Source organism: Phaenicophaeus curvirostris, chromosome 2, assembly GCF_032191515.1.
Source record: "Phaenicophaeus curvirostris isolate KB17595 chromosome 2, BPBGC_Pcur_1.0, whole genome shotgun sequence".
NCBI lineage: Eukaryota > Metazoa > Chordata > Aves > Cuculiformes > Cuculidae > Phaenicophaeus > Phaenicophaeus curvirostris.
The window spans coordinates 103,498,867-103,516,175 of NC_091393.1; the positions used below are offsets into that span (position 1 = coordinate 103,498,867).

General features: G+C 41.1%; 1 protein-coding gene across 3 annotated transcripts in view; it reads right to left on the reverse strand.

Moving 5' to 3' along the window:
• The window catches only part of CCDC85A (coiled-coil domain containing 85A), an 81,258-nt gene that overhangs the window by 7,679 nt on the left and 56,270 nt on the right, over nt 1-17,309 (reverse strand). The window contains exons 3-4 of one of the 3 annotated variants that reach the window (XM_069850217.1): nt 9,861-9,937; nt 1,220-1,339 (exon numbers count right to left, since the gene is read on the reverse strand). The exons of 1 other annotated variant lie outside the window; for it this stretch is intronic. In XM_069850217.1, coding sequence (XP_069706318.1) covers nt 1,220-1,339; nt 9,861-9,937 — 197 coding nt within the window. The remainder of the gene's footprint in view (nt 1-1,219; nt 1,340-9,860; nt 9,938-17,309) is intronic. One more of the 3 variants, XM_069850218.1, reaches the window with a different exon arrangement.

Genomic DNA, 17,309 nt, shown 5'->3' on the forward strand with positions numbered 1-17,309 from the left:
AAACAGGTGAGGTGTCTGAGGTGAAGCCCTGTGCCTGGGTTTTAAATTACAGGAAGGGATCTGATTGCTGTAATTTGTGCACAGTTCACTTCCATAAACCTATTTCCTGAGGCTTCATGGAGGAGAAGTCAATGTCACCCAGCCATGTGGAAGATAATCACACTGCACATAAACTCAAATGTTCAGGCAAGTCACCAGCACTGCTGAGCTCTTACTGTGCTACTCCACAAAGCTCACAAACAGAGCAAATATCTGCAGAAGTCCCTTCCAGTTCTTCCCTGAAGGACTGCAAACCTACCCCCTCCAAGTAGCCAGTATGTCCCTGTGACATCTGTATAGGTGGGAAATAGCACCCACTTAACCGAAAGAATATTAAAGCAGTTTAGCTCTTGAGTGATGTACAGGAGAGAAGACGTGCACAAAGCACCAGAAAAAAATCATGTCAGAGCCAGCATTAGGGGAGAGGAATACAGAGTTCCTGCTTGCTACTTAGCTTACCATCAGGTTTTAATCCTCTCCAGAGAAGCACAGACACAGCTGACACCCATGCTGCAGTGAGAGGGTGAACTCAGCCACATGTTGGTTCAGATCACCTGATAAAGTTTTCTAAGTTTCATTAACTGCACGTTTCACTGCTGACATAGGTAAGCACATGCAAATTTGCTCCTCTGGTTGCTTGTGTCAATTGCTGTTCAACAATAAAACACACTTCTTTGCAATCCAACCCTAACTTCAGAGTAAATCACAACTGCTCTTGAAGTTTCAACACTTATCTTGCAATCATGATGCACTGCCTTGAACCCAAAGTTCTGCTATTTTTATTATGAATATGCCATGCACATTGGCTTTACCTTTGCATTAAAGTATTTCTCTCTGCATGGGTTACAGGAATCCACTATATTGCACTGGAGAACAAATACGCATCCTAGATGAAGTAGAAAGACTTCCTTATTCAGAAAAACACCACCTTCAGTTTCAAAGAAAAACTGCACAAGTAATTTGGACAGCAGCTACAGTTGGCATCACCCCCACTGTAAGGGTCGGATCTTTGCCCCAAGAAACACACAGTCCACAGATGCAATGAGTGACAAACAGAAAAACGATCCCACTCATGACAGTAACATCCCAGTGGTGTCCACAGGAATGTTGCCAGGACAATACGACATGTGTTGAGTAACAGACATGACATTTTGCATGGACTGTACCGGAGGAGTGTTACCTTCAGAGCATTTACCACTGAGTCAGACTGCTGAGAGGCTGAGCCATGTCCACTGACGCTAGCTGGCTCGTCTGCAGAGCAGTAATTCCCCTCCGCCCCTCCTGGCATCCTAATGGGATCCTTCGCAAAAAATTAAAAACTATTTAATAAAGAAAAGGATTGGTAACTAATTAAAACAGATGTAAATTATTTATTGCTCTTTTTAAAAAGACTAAGAAGCACTGAAGGCCTGTTTTACTCCAAAGTCCCCATCTTTCTGTGCCACAGTAACCAAGATCCACATGAGGCAGCTCAAGCTGTTGAGCATCACTCAAACACTCTAATCCTCAAGGGTGTCTATCTGAAAAAATAGGACATAGTAATAAAATTCCTTATGTACCTCCAATGCCTCACAAAAGTGCTGTAAGGCTCAGAGAGGTGAGTTCAGCTCCAGAGGAAGGTTTTGAGAATGTCTAATTTTATACCAATAATTCTGGAGGTTGTTTCTTCAAGAAAACCCGTATTTTTAAACATTGCTACAAGGTTTGCAACACAAGATCAGAGGCAGCAGACCAGGGAAGGAGCCAGGAGCTCCAGGCTGCCAGCTCACTCCTTCCCTGCCTCTGGCTGCCCCAGTGTCAGGCCAAGTCCCCGTGCTTGCCTGCGAGAAGTCCATTTATACCCAACAGTGACAACCTTGGAGGCTTTTTCCTCCCAGGAAACACCTGGAAGGGTTCTTCAGGACACTGAAAAACAAATGAAAGATACCCAAATGGTTACAGCCCAGTCACCTCAAACTTTGCAAGATGTAAAGCATCTCCTGGAGTAACTGCAGTGCTGAGGTAACCTGAGCGAGCAGCCTGCTTTGGAGGATTGCTAAAAATACCGCTGCTGCATTCATGAAGAGCAATGTGATAGCTGCAGCGACAGAGACGGCCTGAGTAGGTGCTTCCGAGGTGCCTTCAACCTGACCTGCTCTTCACTGTCATTCTTCACGCAGACTTTTGTTTAAAATACGAGAAATACAAAGAAGAAAAACATTTCAAAGCTTAAGAGATGACAAGTGCCTTTCCTACAGAATAAGAAACACTGTAGGAAACATTAAGAAATAACATAGCAGTAATTTCTGCTGGAAAATATGGGAAATGCATATCTGAAGGATAAATAACGACAGTGTAAAGAGCCTCCGATCAGAATCAGCACCCCAACGTGCACTGATTTGCCCTGCTGAGCAAGCACATAGCATGTTTCAGTCTTTTGGGGGTTGTCTATAGTCTAAACAATAGGAAAGATGAAGGTGGGTGTGGGAGAAAAAGGGCACAGAGATGTCATGAGACTGAACTTCACAGATCCAGTTTGCCTGGAAACGTTTACTTGAAAAGTACTGCAGTCCAAAGCAAGATAGTATGCTGAGCATGACTCTGTCAGGATACACCCAGGCCTTTATAACCAATGCTGCCAAAAGGACACATCACAGAGAGAACCTTTGCAGCTACTGAACACATTAGACTTGATCCCCACAATCGTCTGCAGGACTGAACCTCACATGTTTGAGGAAAAACCCTAAGAACAATTTTTCAAAAAAATGAGAATGCTGCATATGTTAAGCCCACAGGAAAGGTAACTTGAAACTGAATATGAAACCCTATTTGGAACATGAACTCATCTCAGTGCTGCCAGCCTGCTAAGCAATAGATGCAGTGTAAAGTGAAATAGTGGGCACTAATGGGTCTCATAACTAGGCTGACAATACCGGCACACACTTAGGGCAGCACACAGTGTATCATCCTTCAGTTCTCCATAGCAATGAATATTAGCAATTTGCTGTGATGTATGAAGGGAGATTTAGCACTTATTTTTCTTTGGAATGGATTTATAGTTCTGTTAGTGACTGGGCAGGCTTAATGCTATACTTTGGGAAAGGAAACTAAAGAGGAAGGAAAACGGGTAATAAAGTAGATTGGAGTGGTTCTGGTTTAGGAAAAATCCCCTCAGTCATCCTTGGAGTTTTATAGTCAGAGTATTCTGTTTCATTACTGACTCCAGAGCCAGCAAAGATTTTTGGTCATTTTTTAATGGTAAAATACAAATATTATTATTAAAAGGCTGGGGAAATTAGTACAGAATGTACGTCTAAAGCCCTAAGATGAGAAAACCCAAAAATCCTGCAAATTGTGCTGCTGTCACAGTTCAGACCTTCCTCCAGACCTTCTCTAACAAAGCTGTGTAAGTAGAACTAAATCAGACAGAAGGGATGAAGTAATGGCTCCACAGTGCTGAAATCTGCATTAACTTTAAACATCATGAATAAACTGTGCTGCACATCAATGTCTGAGAAATAATTTACTTTTTTGCTCATCCTACGTTGCCAATATTTTTTCCTCCTGCTCCTGTCCAGCCCTTCTGCCCAAACTACAGCATGGATTTCACGTTGCCTCCTCTGACTCTAATGCATATTCTGTGCAGATTATATCACTGCATAAAGCACAGGTAAACCCTTCATAAGATCCCCTGTACATTTTGCCACAAATGAAAAACAGAGTGCAATCACTAAATGTGCAGATCCACTTTCTGCTGGAAGTGAATCTGCAAAATATCTAATGCCAACACACAACTCTAGTGAATAGAAAGCACAGGAAATTTGACACAATCCCATAATATCACATAACAAAGAAATAGATGAATGGAAATCAAGTATCTCACTCACACTGACAGCAAAACATGAAGGATATTCAGGCCATTGTCCTATAGTGCCAGAGGCAAACCCTGCACTGTACCCTGGTTATGGTCAGAATAAAGACCCCTGTGTAGAACACAATATTCTTTGACGGAGAAAACTAATCATGAGCCTTTCTACTTGAGCCAGCAGAAAACATGATTTTTTCAGTCTATACTGTTGATATGGGCAGTCATGAATGAAAGCCGCTGTAGTGCAAAGCACGCTACACAGCTCATGTCAGCAGCAGTTGATCTGCCAGCCCCTCCAGAGGAAGTGTGCCACTTGCTGCCTGATTCACAACCTCCTCGCGGCACACAGGGATAGCTGAGGAGGAAAAAACACAGTCCATCTCTGCCCCAAGGACACTTGCAGTCACCTCGCCAAAGCTTCTGAGAGAACATGATTTTCCTGTCCACCAGGCATTGCTCCATTCACTTGCCATTGGAGACCTACCTCAGTAAATGCAAAAGACCTCCTTCTCCAGCTGCCTTTTATCCCAGAGGCAAGTGCTCTACTGGCAAGAATATCCTTCCTGCTGGGTAACTGCCACACTAGTTCAATCACTACCTGATTTTCAATGCTTTTTTCTGATTTCTCCAGCCCTCAATTTCCCTGTTAGCTCCAAGAAAACGCAGGCTGTGTTTGTAAGCTTGTTTCAAACAGGCAAGAGAAAGGAAAAAACAGAAAGCAGTAAGCTGCAGTATGTTGCTCTGCTGCATTAATAATGTACTAAACAAAACAGCAACATTTTTTTTAGGGAACTTTCCTGTCAATTAAAGCACACAATTTTAAAATGCTGTAGTTATTCTCCATAATTCCTGTTCTCAAGGACCTCAGGAGAAACCTCTGCTTCTGCATACTGCTGCTGAAATCCACATATCCTCAAAGTATATTTGAAGCACATTCAGACTTCTGAGTGGCCAAAACCACTGCTGGCTATAAACCCACAGAAACAACCATTTTCAGCAGGCCATACATAAACCCCTTTTTCTAATGAATCTATAAGAGAAAAAAGCTCTGGGCTGTAATACCTCTAAATCCTGGAGGTCACACATAAATACCACCACCGTGTAAAATCTGGAAGATTCAGTGTCCTCTACTAGAAAATCATGAGTACAAAGTAACTCCAGACTTTCAGAAATTACTCTGGGGGAGAGAGGTGAAGTCTCCTGTCCTTCTCTCTGAACTGCAACTCTTTTTGTACATCATTTTTTTCTTGAATTTGTATATTGGTAACATCAAGTCCATAGGCTCTTGCCATTCATCCTGCCCAGGCCAACCACAATGGAAGAGCTATGCTTAATGACACCTTGAGACAGAGTCTGGTCAGAATCTAGCTGTTGTAAACTGAAGTCGCTCCATTAATGACCTATTAATTTAAACTGACAATGAGAACACATAAAAGAACAGTGTAGGTTAACAGTGTTGATTTACTTTCAGCAAATATTTGATGACATAATTAGATAACATGGATTTGTTCAATGGGTTTTAATTACATTTTGGTTGAAGGATTCCCTATTCTTCTACGCATTACGGAAAGGAAGCGACAAACAGTATTGGACTGTGAGTGACAGATTTTACGAAAAAAAATACTAACCAAACAGTTCCCATCTTCTAACTATATTTATAACTAAAGCCATGCCATGCAGAGGGAAAATAAAACCCACAGACCTCAGCAAAAAGGTCTTTGCAAGATTTGGGAATGGGTTGAAATACAGTGTGGTAATCTAGAGGAAAGGTAAAGAAAGAGGGAAACTGAAAGTGTTGGAAATGCTTAAAAATAAACCAGTGTGTACCTAAGAGTCACGCCTGCCTTTTCACACTTAAACATACCAGGACTGGAAAAGGCTAGCAAGCATGGAAAAGGCAACAAAAAGTGCCGGCAGCAACAACTGAAAGAGATTCAACAAAAAGAGATGGGAAGGAACCCAAAGACCTGCAAGGGAAAGAATGAGGAAACAGTGGCAGAAAAGTCCGTGTGAGTGGGAGCAGATGGGCTTTGGTGCAGTCCTGCACCACATGTGCCTCGTGGCTTTGGTGCCGCATGCTATGGAAGCCAGGAAGTCAGCTCCCAACATCCAGCCTCTGGCCTCATGCAGTTTGTTCACTCGGGAAGCAGCATCCTAGCAATACTTCCTTTCCCTTTCATGAAAAGGCAAAGCAAGTTGCAAAGATAAAGAGTTAGAAGAGAGAAATGTCTGACAATTCTCCATCTCTGCCCCCTGTTCCCTCCTTCTGTGAAACAAAGAAAAACTGAAGCAATGTAAATCAGGTGGCTTGCCAAGTATATGTTTTGCAAATACATTCACTGTCATTAATGACAGATGCCCGTATTTCCATAACATTTCTGCAGAGCTTATCAGCCCCGAAATACTACCCCCAAGAAAATCCAAGGATATCTTCACTAAATTGACATGTGGATGCCAGATCCAGATCTTACTTCCCCCAGCATAAGACGTGGAGAGCAGTTATGCATCACGCTAAGTCTGGGAGGACACTCCTGTTTTCAGTTATCTAAAGTCACTCACTGACATAACAGGTCTGTCACAGCCCAGGAAGCTGTAACTGGGATCCAGAATTCATTGTTTGGTCCCTACATATTTTCTTAATTGTAGCTGAGTATCCTCATTACAACATACACAGACACTATGCTCTGGCTACAGCACTGGCCATATTATCATGCTTGGTTTTTTTTAATGTTAGCAGCAATACTTAATCCATGCTCTAGTTTCATGTCTATTTTGAGGCAGTAGAAGGTGGCGGCACTGCCAGAGTCCATGTGCTGCAGAGCTTTCCTGTCTCAGCCCCACAGGGCAACTACTCCAGCCTGAAATCCATCCAGCAAAACAGAAATGTTCTCACTCAAATCCTTTTGCCTCTACACACTGCTGTCATACACCCTTACCTACACAAGTGTTTGAGATGCACCAGCACAAGCTGCACACCCCTTGTCTCAGGCGCAGCCAGCACAGTTTGCATTCTCTACAGAAGACCCAGCTGCATATCATAAATCTTGGAAAGTATCTGCTTTCTTGCACAAAAATCTTAGTTGTGGCCGGAAAACAAAAGGGTCTGGGTCTGGATCATACTCTAGTTATGTGCTATCTGAGAGAAGGGAAAAAATAAAAATGACAACAGAACAGCTAATTACAACTCTCACCAACACAACAAACCTACAACCCATCTCCAGCTTCTTATAGCTTTTAAACCCACTACTATGCCATTAACTGCCACCAGAAAAACTGTGCAGCACAGGAAGAGACATTAGCGGGCTGAAGTGAATACATGCATTTTTATACCTTTTCTATTACCTGATCAAACTAAAATATTGGCTCTGTGGTGGTAATGCATTTCTCCTGACAAAGAAGCCCTTCACTACATAAGAGTTAACAGAAACTCTGATTCCATTTGAACAGTGATGGTAGCACTTAAAACCATTTTCTCTGGAAATATTCTTGCCACTAAATATTAATAAAATCTTTACATTAGAGGTCTCTGCTGTTCCGAAAAGAAAACTAATATGTATGGAGGGAGACAAGCAAGGCAGAGGAAATTGGAAAAGAACCTCACCTAAGTGACAGATGAAAGGAGTGATTTATCTGAAGAGGGTGTCAACAAATGTGCCAGTGCATGAGTGACACATCAGCAGAAAAGGGGGGAAAGAAAGGATATTGAAAGCAGAGGGGAAAAAGGAGAAAAGAGTAGCAAAAGGAGAGAAAAAAGCCCCAGAAAGCAAAGCAGGGACTCTTCAGCGAAGACTTAGCAGAGGCATCCCACTCCAGAGTGCAAGTCGTTACCCCTCTCATGCTAAGCGCAGTCCTGCAACTCTCAAACCCTCTGGGTGTTTCATTACACCATTACTGAGGTGCCACACAAAAAGCAGAAGGCACTCTCTTACTGAAGCACTGGCAAAATTTTAAAGCACAACACTGTAATTGAGTAAAAGCTGTGCCAGAAACCTCCATCAGTTGCGGAGCTCATCGTGTATTTTCAGCTGATTTGTCAATACACTTACTTTGGCTTAATGCCCAGCAAACTCCCATTCCTCCCATTAAACAGAATTGAACCAGTATCAGAATCATATGCATTTCCATCCCTTGTCCTTGTCTTTGTGATGGGGCCCAATCACATTTAGGGTGTTACTCACAGGAAGAGCAAATCCCCTAAACAAACTCATGCAAGTGTAATGCCAAGGTAATCGAGTGCAAAGTTGGAATAAGCTTGGTGTCTGCATTTCCTCCCTTTCCCTAAAGCAATGACTTTCTTTAGGAGGAAAGGTGAGTAAGATATGCCAGGAAACATGAGCCCTTGTCATTCATTATTTCTTATAATAAAGTATGCAGTAATATTAGGAGATTTTTCAGAGCTCTACTACAGATCCTTGTGCCAGCAAAACCAAACAAAGACAAACTTTGACCTGTGTATTTAAAAAGCACTTTGCAGGCTTGCTCACCTAGTTCTTCCCCTTCAAAACTCCTCAATCAGCACATTTTGGTTGAAATACTTGTGGAACAGCTAAGGGCTTATTTGCTACTTTTACAACCACTATTTTCTGGGTTTAGCACCCCATCTAAGATATCTCCAATGAACTAAACATGCACAGTGTAGGTGTTCCAGTCTTCGGCAAGATCTGGTAACATATTTCATGGGTCTCCACCCGAGCACCTCAAATCCCAGACAAAGAAAACAAAGTCACTTCTAAAGACTTTGCTACAAGGTATGTTCTATACAATTTATCCTCCAGCATTGCTCCAGAACCAAGACAAACCGCAGTACTATTTTTTCAGGTAGATTTGTTAACATTTACCCTGAACACCATTCTCGACAAGAAAATAATATTCTTTGTCGTTGAAGATCAACCTTTGTCTTTCCTATTGAAGACTGTATATAGACATTTAATCACTCTTGCTGCCCTCCTTTTCCAGATCAAAAAACTAGGGTACAAAGAAGTTGCATAAATTGCTCAAGGTCACGCAGTGAGTCAATAGCTAAACAAGAGTTATAGAGGCCCCTCCAACTGTCATATTATAGATGAGGGAAAAAAGTGCACATTTTACTTAAACTTTGCCTTAAGAAAGCAAAGGACCCAGTGGATTTTACTTCTTACTACATTACATTGCTATTTTGGGTTTTACATTCAAATAACAGTACTAAGTTCAAGAAAAAAAAAAACACCTTTCTTATTCACACCAATGTCTTAATTTATCCTAGTGTTTTATCTAAACAAAATGCAACTTCTTACTTCTTCCAGTGGGTAACTTCATTTGGAGACTTTATGGATTTTCCTAAGGATTACTCAACAAAATATAATAGAAATATGCACTGGCATGTATATGTATACATAAAAAACCACAAGCATATGAATCATTCTTATTGAACTTTGAAATTTTTCATTCTTGGAGACACATTGGGAAAAGCTTTGACTTTGTATTTGCTTATTTATTTAATTTAATTTCAGTCTTGCATTTATGTATCTCATATATTCCTAGAAATATTAAAAATAATCTAACCCAATTATTTTTACTTAAAACATTTGCATTTTTGGAGAAAAATATTTTGGTTAACTATAAAAAGTACTTGGTATTTTAACAACAAGAAAGCTCTTGGAATAAAACCAGAAGGTCAGTTCAGTGTGATTTTCAACCCTTAAATTAATTAATTATAAGTTGCGGCTTCCTGTGAATTTTTCTTAGCAAGGTTTCAACATCTGCAAAGGAGAAAAATTAATTAAAGCATTGTCACAGTCTTAAATAAATATCCCACTCAATCACAAGCAAGATGAGCAAACAGATGTGAGTGCCTTTGATTATCCGAATGATCAGCCTGAGTGTTCAAATGCAGTAATGTCAAATCACAAGCAATACTGATTTCATCTCAAGCACGAAGACTAGAGCATTACTGTCTAGCTGCCGGCTACTGTTCCCACCAACAGAAGTCACCCACCTGGGGCAGCATGCGATTTTCCTCCTCCAGCTGTCTTACTCTTGCCTCCAGCTGCCTAACATAGGACAAGGTTGATTCTAAAAATCAAAAAGAAAAAAAACTCGTATTATCCACAGAGATCTGCTTGTGTTTACTGGTGTCAGAGCCTGTGTCACATTCTGCCTTGTACTCACAGCAGATTGCCTCTCTCAAAAGTCTTTTAAAACATTTGGCTCTGCTCCTCTGCAGTGCAAATAACACTGATACAGTAATTAATCCAATTCCTTGTTACTTGTGATTCTGAACTGCTGTGCTTTCAGGTGGTCCCTTCTCAGACACAAGATAACTTACAGAAATGGCACACAGACCTGAGTTCTTCCAACCACCCTGCAAGATCTGTGAGCTTCTACTGTATTTGAGTAATGCATTATCCCACCAAGTCACCACTGAAAAGCCCAGAAAGAGAATACAGTCGTCTGAGGGAAGGTGCAGGCAATAGGGCCCCTCCACCATGGAGGTCTGGTGGTGCACATGCAGCCTCCCCTACAAGCTGTGACCTCTCCTGCAGGGAATATAGCAGCTTGCCAGCACGGAGGCTCAAGCCTCAGCCTCTGCTAGGAATCAGATGTGTTGTCACAGCTTGGGCCTGCGTTAGGAACCAGATGGGTGTCCTCAGGGCCCTGAGAGGGTTTGAAGCCTGGTTGAGAGCACAATAGCCCAAGGCACAGCCCTGCTCACAGCACGTGCTCCTCACATGGCAGGGCAGTGCCATGCTAGGACATGCTGTCACAGCACTGCTTTGCTACATGGGGTTGGGTGAAGAGCAAAATCCTGACCACCTTATTCACAAGTAACTTCACTGACCTTCGTCAGCTGTTTTGGTTGATTATGGAGAACATGAGTTCTAGTTTGCTCTGTTTCCGAGAACTTTATGTAAGAAGAGTAGATCCATGATCCATCCCCTAAAAGCATCCAAGAGCTTTCTTAACACACATTTCTTGGGTTGCACAGAATTTCTGCTATTCAAGTCACGTATCTATGAGAAATACATGCCTGGGAAAAGTAGCACTTGAAAAAGATATCTTTTCAGTCCAGAAACACTCCTGTCTCTTGTACCTCCCTTGTATACAGATGGAAGTTCACCACGTACTCACTTCTGACCAAATGACCCACTAAGTTTCTCTGAGATGCCAATTCCAGTAATATATTTGTGCTCCTATGACCATGTAACTAGTAAAATTTTCTCTCTGATGATTAATAGTACGGAATCCATGGCTATCAGGACAGGACTGTCAGCTGCCTGCATTGACAACAGAGCTGTTCACTGGTTTAAATTGACAGATGAATTTGTGCACCAGCTTCCTCTGGTACCTAATCACCACGCCAGCCTGTCTATAAAATGAAGGTGAGATGGGAAATGAGGTGTCACTGCTCTTACGAGACTGCAATAGGCTAAAATATGCACGTAGACAGTGCCTGGGAATTTACACAACATGAAGTTATTTGTCAAAAATTATTAATACACAGCAAGGCACTGGATTAAAAATAGCATTGTACAATATAAGGGAAAGAGGTAATCTGAGGTTCTGTGCGCTCTGCTGCATAAGGATTTTCATAGCTAGCGATGGGTGCATCTCTTGAGAGTCGCTAATCCTAGCTCAGATGAGCACTTAGAAGACGAACAGCTTATTCAATTAACTACATACGACAGGGTCCCTCCCATCAAATCAGCTTCCTTCCCAGCAGCAGCACTTCTGGGAGGAGCCGCAGAAGCTCCCTCACCATTATGGCCATTAGCACAGGCAATAGCTCCCAGCACATCTCATCTCTGCTATCAGTTGTTTTACAGAAGACTGTTTCTGTGGACTTGTCTTTTTGGAGGGACTGCCATAGGCACTTTCTTTGTCACTAGCCATTTCTAAATGCACCAGCTACAAGACCACTGCTATATAAGCTTGGGCTCAGACTGCATGCTCAAGTCCTACATCCCAGCAATGCTCACCAGCCCACTCATGCAAACTCCCTTCTGGATTTTCTCCAACTCTGAGTCTTTCGGAATTTTACGTTTCATCATTAATTAGCTCTTCATATAGCTCTTCACAAAGTTTGCCACTCAGTTTTACTTCCTCATTTATATGTTGAGAGTCCAGAGCTGTGATCTCTGCTGCTCCAAATCACACAAGTCTGCTGTCAGTTCATAACTTCACAATGCCAGCTCATAACAGCTTAGGATTTAGTCTGAAATCTCTGTGCCTGATACTCCTTCTAAAGTATGAAGCAGTTATTTAAATCTCCTTTTGTAATCTGATTAAAACAGAAAATTAGGTCATCTACCAAAGGCTTCATCTAGCAAATCCTTATTTATGAGTCTCCTTGACACATAGATTAGATGCATATATATTTCAGTATCTGTTAATATATTTATGCTGTGATGCTATGAGCTCAGAGGGAAAAATGAGCAGAAAAGCCAGTCAAGGACATAAGAAGTGGAGGAACTGAAAATACACCAAGTGAAACAGTGGCACTGGTGACATAATAGCAAACTTGAAAAAAAAAAGCCGCATCCTAAAGGTCTGTATGAGAAGGACTATGTGATCCATCTGTTCTTAATCAGCCTGAACACCTGTGAAGAGCTCTAAATAAAAAACAGATTTTAAAATGCTATACAGAAAGAAAATAGTTACCTGATACCACTTCCATTGTCATTCCAGGCAAATTTTCACAAGACAATTAAGCAATTTAAACTGAAACAGAATAACTGCTGATAGTAATGTTCCAGCTTCTGTATCTGAGCCAAAACCAAATGTGTCCCAAAGTGAAAGTAGCACAGAAACTTAGCATCACTTCTATAACACTTCTATTGTCTTATTATAAAGCATTTAATCAGATGCTACAATGTGTCAGTCAGCCACTGCTCTGAAACAAGATGATCCCTAGCTGATGTCATTAATCATAAACGCTTTTGGTGTTTTATCCTTACCCAAGCAGATTCATCTCACACTGCTCATTTTCACAGAGCTGTAAGTGCACAGAAAAGCCCTCCCCCATTCGCAGAATCTTAAAATTGCGTTGCAGACAACTTACAGATAAATTTCCAAACACATATCTGTTGAGTTACCTCTTCCCAGAACCCAACTGGTGAAAAAACAGCATCTGTATTAACACTGAAAAAGTTCTACTATATTCTGGGCAATAGCAGAGAAACTGTTAACTATGTTGAGATCAAATGCATACTCAATTAAAAACAATTCATTTGGGCTCACATCTAAACAATATCTGATCATAGAACCATGATACTGCAGCAGCCAAATTACTGCTTTCATCACCTGTGGGCTTCTTGGTTACATTATTCCAGCTTGGTTACATTATTTGGCTAGGCACTTCTACAAGGCAACAATGTTGAACAATTCCCATTCTTGGGAATGGATTCTTCCCAAATGAACTTCCGTACTTGAGTTTCCTGTGCTCTTAGCATGATTGAAAATGTGATCACCATGTAGTGCTCCATTCCAGGGCTGAAAATAAAATTATTTTCCAAATTATTAGAGAGATGGTAATAGCTAGCTTGTAGGGAAATTCAGCGAAAAAACACCTTTTCTCCACGTACATCACACTAGCGTGTTATTAGAGAACACCACCAGTCACATAGCTGACTACTTTTTCTATTGACAGCTGCACTCTTGAAGCTAGTAGGTATTTTGGGGTTACGTCAAACTTTATCAGATCCTTACAATGCTGCCTAAGGCACATTTCTGCCTTGGTTTTATCCATTTTTGTGTAACTGTGCCTCAGTCTATCAAGTAACTCATAATGTTCTTCAAGCTAGATTGTTCTTTGCAATTTCAGAATGGTTGAGGATGTCCTGTTACAGGGTTTGGGATTTTTTGCAGAGACTGGAGGGTTACAACTCACAGGCAACTGAGGGATTGCACTGGAGAACTTCTTGAAGACTAAGGTCCTCTATTCAGCTATCAGCTCCCTGCAAATAAAATAGATCAGAATCCCACAGAAAGCAAAAATTCCAGGGTTTGACCTACACTTCTACTAGTTGAAATGAGTTTCAGTAACAAAACACAATATAGCAGGTCGAAGGGATTTTATCCAATGAAAGGGTATTTGAGGTAAAGAAAGAGTAGGAGATTGCAGCACCTCTAGTACTGATATAACTTCAGAAAGCAATGCAGAAGAAGTGCTTTAGCTCAACAACTAAAATTTCATTTTTGTAAATTTTTAAAAAATACCGATTATAATAATTGTCTGCAGAGATTGAGCACCGGGATTCCACAGACCTCCTTTTAACTAAATTTATAGGATAAACTCACCAATGCAAAAGATGCTTCTAGCTTCTTGGAAGTTAAAAATAAAATGTATAGAATCTTTCAACTTTAGAGAAAACTAGTAATACAGTAGACGAGCTAAGCAGACATCCCACAGGGCCTAGAAGAAAAATCCTCCAAGCTGAAAATGCTTAGAGGACTGGAGGTATTAGGAGAAAAGAGCAATACTGTGCCTTGATCTCTAGCCATTTAACTTATGACCAGCATAAAGAGAAGATGCTATGCTGGACAGAAGGCTGCTGTCACATCCCAATACACGTTGCTGCCAACAATTCACCTCAGCAAAGAATTTAGCATTTTATGTGTAGTGATACTTTGATGTATCGTGATGAAGGTTCAGTTATTCAACTTCAACAGGGAAAGTAATTTGTTATGTTGCTCTTCCTGCACTGTGGTGGAATATAATAATTACATATCAAATCCTATTTTGGTCATTCAAATCCACACCGAGCATCCTGCAATGAGAACTAAAGAATCTTTCAATAAAATGGAAGATGAAAAACAAGACTATGCAAGAGCTATTTTAAATCCTCCTCTAATTAACTGACAGCTTCATACGTTTTTGAAAGGGTTTCTATGCTAACTGGGGAGCAAATTCAGTGCCACGCAAAGTATCTCCCAGTCCTGTAATTCCCAGTCATCTGCTTTAATTACTTCAATATTAATATTCATGACTAAAACATGTCATACTGCAATCCATCCCCTTTCAGCTAACTTGGTTGAATATTAGAAAAATCACACTGCTGGATTCACACTAAAGCAAATTTACACCACCTGCATCTCTAAATGGGTGAAGCTGCTCAGAGTTTACACTGGCAAGATCCAGCCTCCTAGCAGCAGGATTAGACGACCTCTGAAGGTCAGTTTTAGCCCTGTCTTCTATGATTTTTCTATTATGGTTGCACATCTTGCATAACGCTCCTATTGAATAAGTGCTGGAGAACTTCTTATTAAAGCACAGCCGAATTCCCCTGTAATGCAGTGACATTAGGATTAGTGCTGTCATGTAGACAGAAAGACGTTTGCCGAAGGCAAAATTTTATTAAGCTCACCAGAATGTTTAGGAGCTATTTACCACTAAGGCACATATTCTCAGAAAGTTTGGGACAGCAAACACTGTTGCGTTAGCATAAATGTGAAGTTTGCATCTCTCAATACTGCTGTTGTCTGAAATTCTCCCACTTCGAGCTGAGATTTCTTGTGATTACAGATCCAGCACTTCTTGACTTCTCTCTCTAATTAAAAATATTATTAACTAAGCTTAGCTAGTTCACGGAATATTTCAAAATTGAATCCTAGCAAAGGGAAAAGCTTACATATGCTAATCCAAACACTCAGAATTCAATGTTACCTCTGCCACTTAGTTTTATTTCTCAGGCAACATGTGTTGTGTTTCCCCTTCTCAGCGCACACTTCACACAACATACTAATTACAATATCTCTGTAATCAAACATTTTTTATCCAAATTTCATACAAAAATAGTGTTTTCTCAGTTGCAGCAGCTTTTAATCACAAATTATCTATTTATTACAAGAAAAAAACCCACTTCTCGATGCCTTGAGGCAGCCCTAGCCATGCTTTTAATGATTCATCAAGGCTGTCTGACTCAGATTGCCAATATGTTTGAATTTGTCTGGATTTAGGTGCCACTTGGACATTGTATATGATGTGATTGTAGGGAGTGGGTCTGCGCTGACCACGCTGCCATGCACAGCCCTGTAGTGAGGGGCAGGCATCACGGCTGCAGCAGCACCTCGGGGGTCGGTCACTTTTGCTGAAGTCACCCAAGGAATGCCCGACATCAACCAAATGCTTCTTGTGACACAATGTAATGAAAATACAGGGCTGGCTTCCACTTGTGAACTTCAGTGATTTCATTTGGTGTTTGTTGAAGGGCTTGTTGCAAGTTTAGCTTTAGGGTGCAACAAAATTTCAAGCTGAGTTAATTTACAAAAAAAACTTAAAAGAGAAGTTTAAAAAACTCTCATAGAGCAAAAGGAATATACCTAAAAATGATATCAGATGTCAGACAAGGGAAGATTTTGTTTCCTTCTTCTCTGAAGCCATCCATAACACTTTTGCTAACGGCTGGATAACACTGTCACACTAATGGTGTAACACTAACCTTGGTTTGTTTAGGGTTTTTTGGTGCTAGAGGTGAGAACGGAAAAGCTATTCTTACTGGCGCACTTGATACCCTGTTAGCTCCATTCAGCCTGTGCTAAATGCATTTGCCACGTTATTGATGAAAACTGAGAAAATCAAATCCATTATGCTATTGCTAAAACCCTTCCCACTGGCTGTTAGCTTGTTCTGGTATTGATTTTGTGTGTTTCACGATTGGTAAAATCCTTATTGGCTCCATTTAACTGCTTGGGTTTGTCCCCATGCCACCGCACTCTCATTTGCTCATTATGAGTGTCCTCAAGCTACAGGCACATCCCCTGAGATGGAAGCACAGCAGGAGCGGAGGGGTGTTCAGTGAGCTCCTGTGTGAAATCAGATGAAAGACTGGAAAAGGCAAGCCTGAGCTTTGCTAAGTAAAGGAAGGCAGATGAGCACACTGTCTCAGAGAGATAAATAAGGGAGAGTTTCACTACTGGTACATAGAAATAAATCTGCAAAAAGACATTTTGACCTTACACCAGTGTCTCTTGACCACATTGATTTGCATCTGTTAAGTGGTCCCCCTGCTGGAAAGGCCCTGGGTGCCCTGCAATGGCCAGTGAGAAACCATGCACGCCTTTACAGTTCTATGTATCCACACAGCCACCTCCAGCTTCTCCCGGTTCTGCTGTGCCCATGTCAAATAACCATTTGCAGTACATTTGAAATGAAAAAGCAATAAATGAAAATATCCCACCAACAGCAGGATTAGGGCAAAACACAGAAGACCAGAGGGTCACACTGGGGTGCCAAATACACACACTAAAGGTCCCTTAGCATCCCTGCAGATACTCACAGCCACCTTTCTTTTCACATAGAATTATATTTTTCAGGCTCAGACCATCACATGCTGAAGAAACATATTCTGGAAAAGATAGCTTGGTCAAGAATTTTAGTATTGGTACAGCAAGCTCTAGTTAATAATTTTACTGGCTTCTACTTGGAAGTCTACAATGTAGTTCAAAA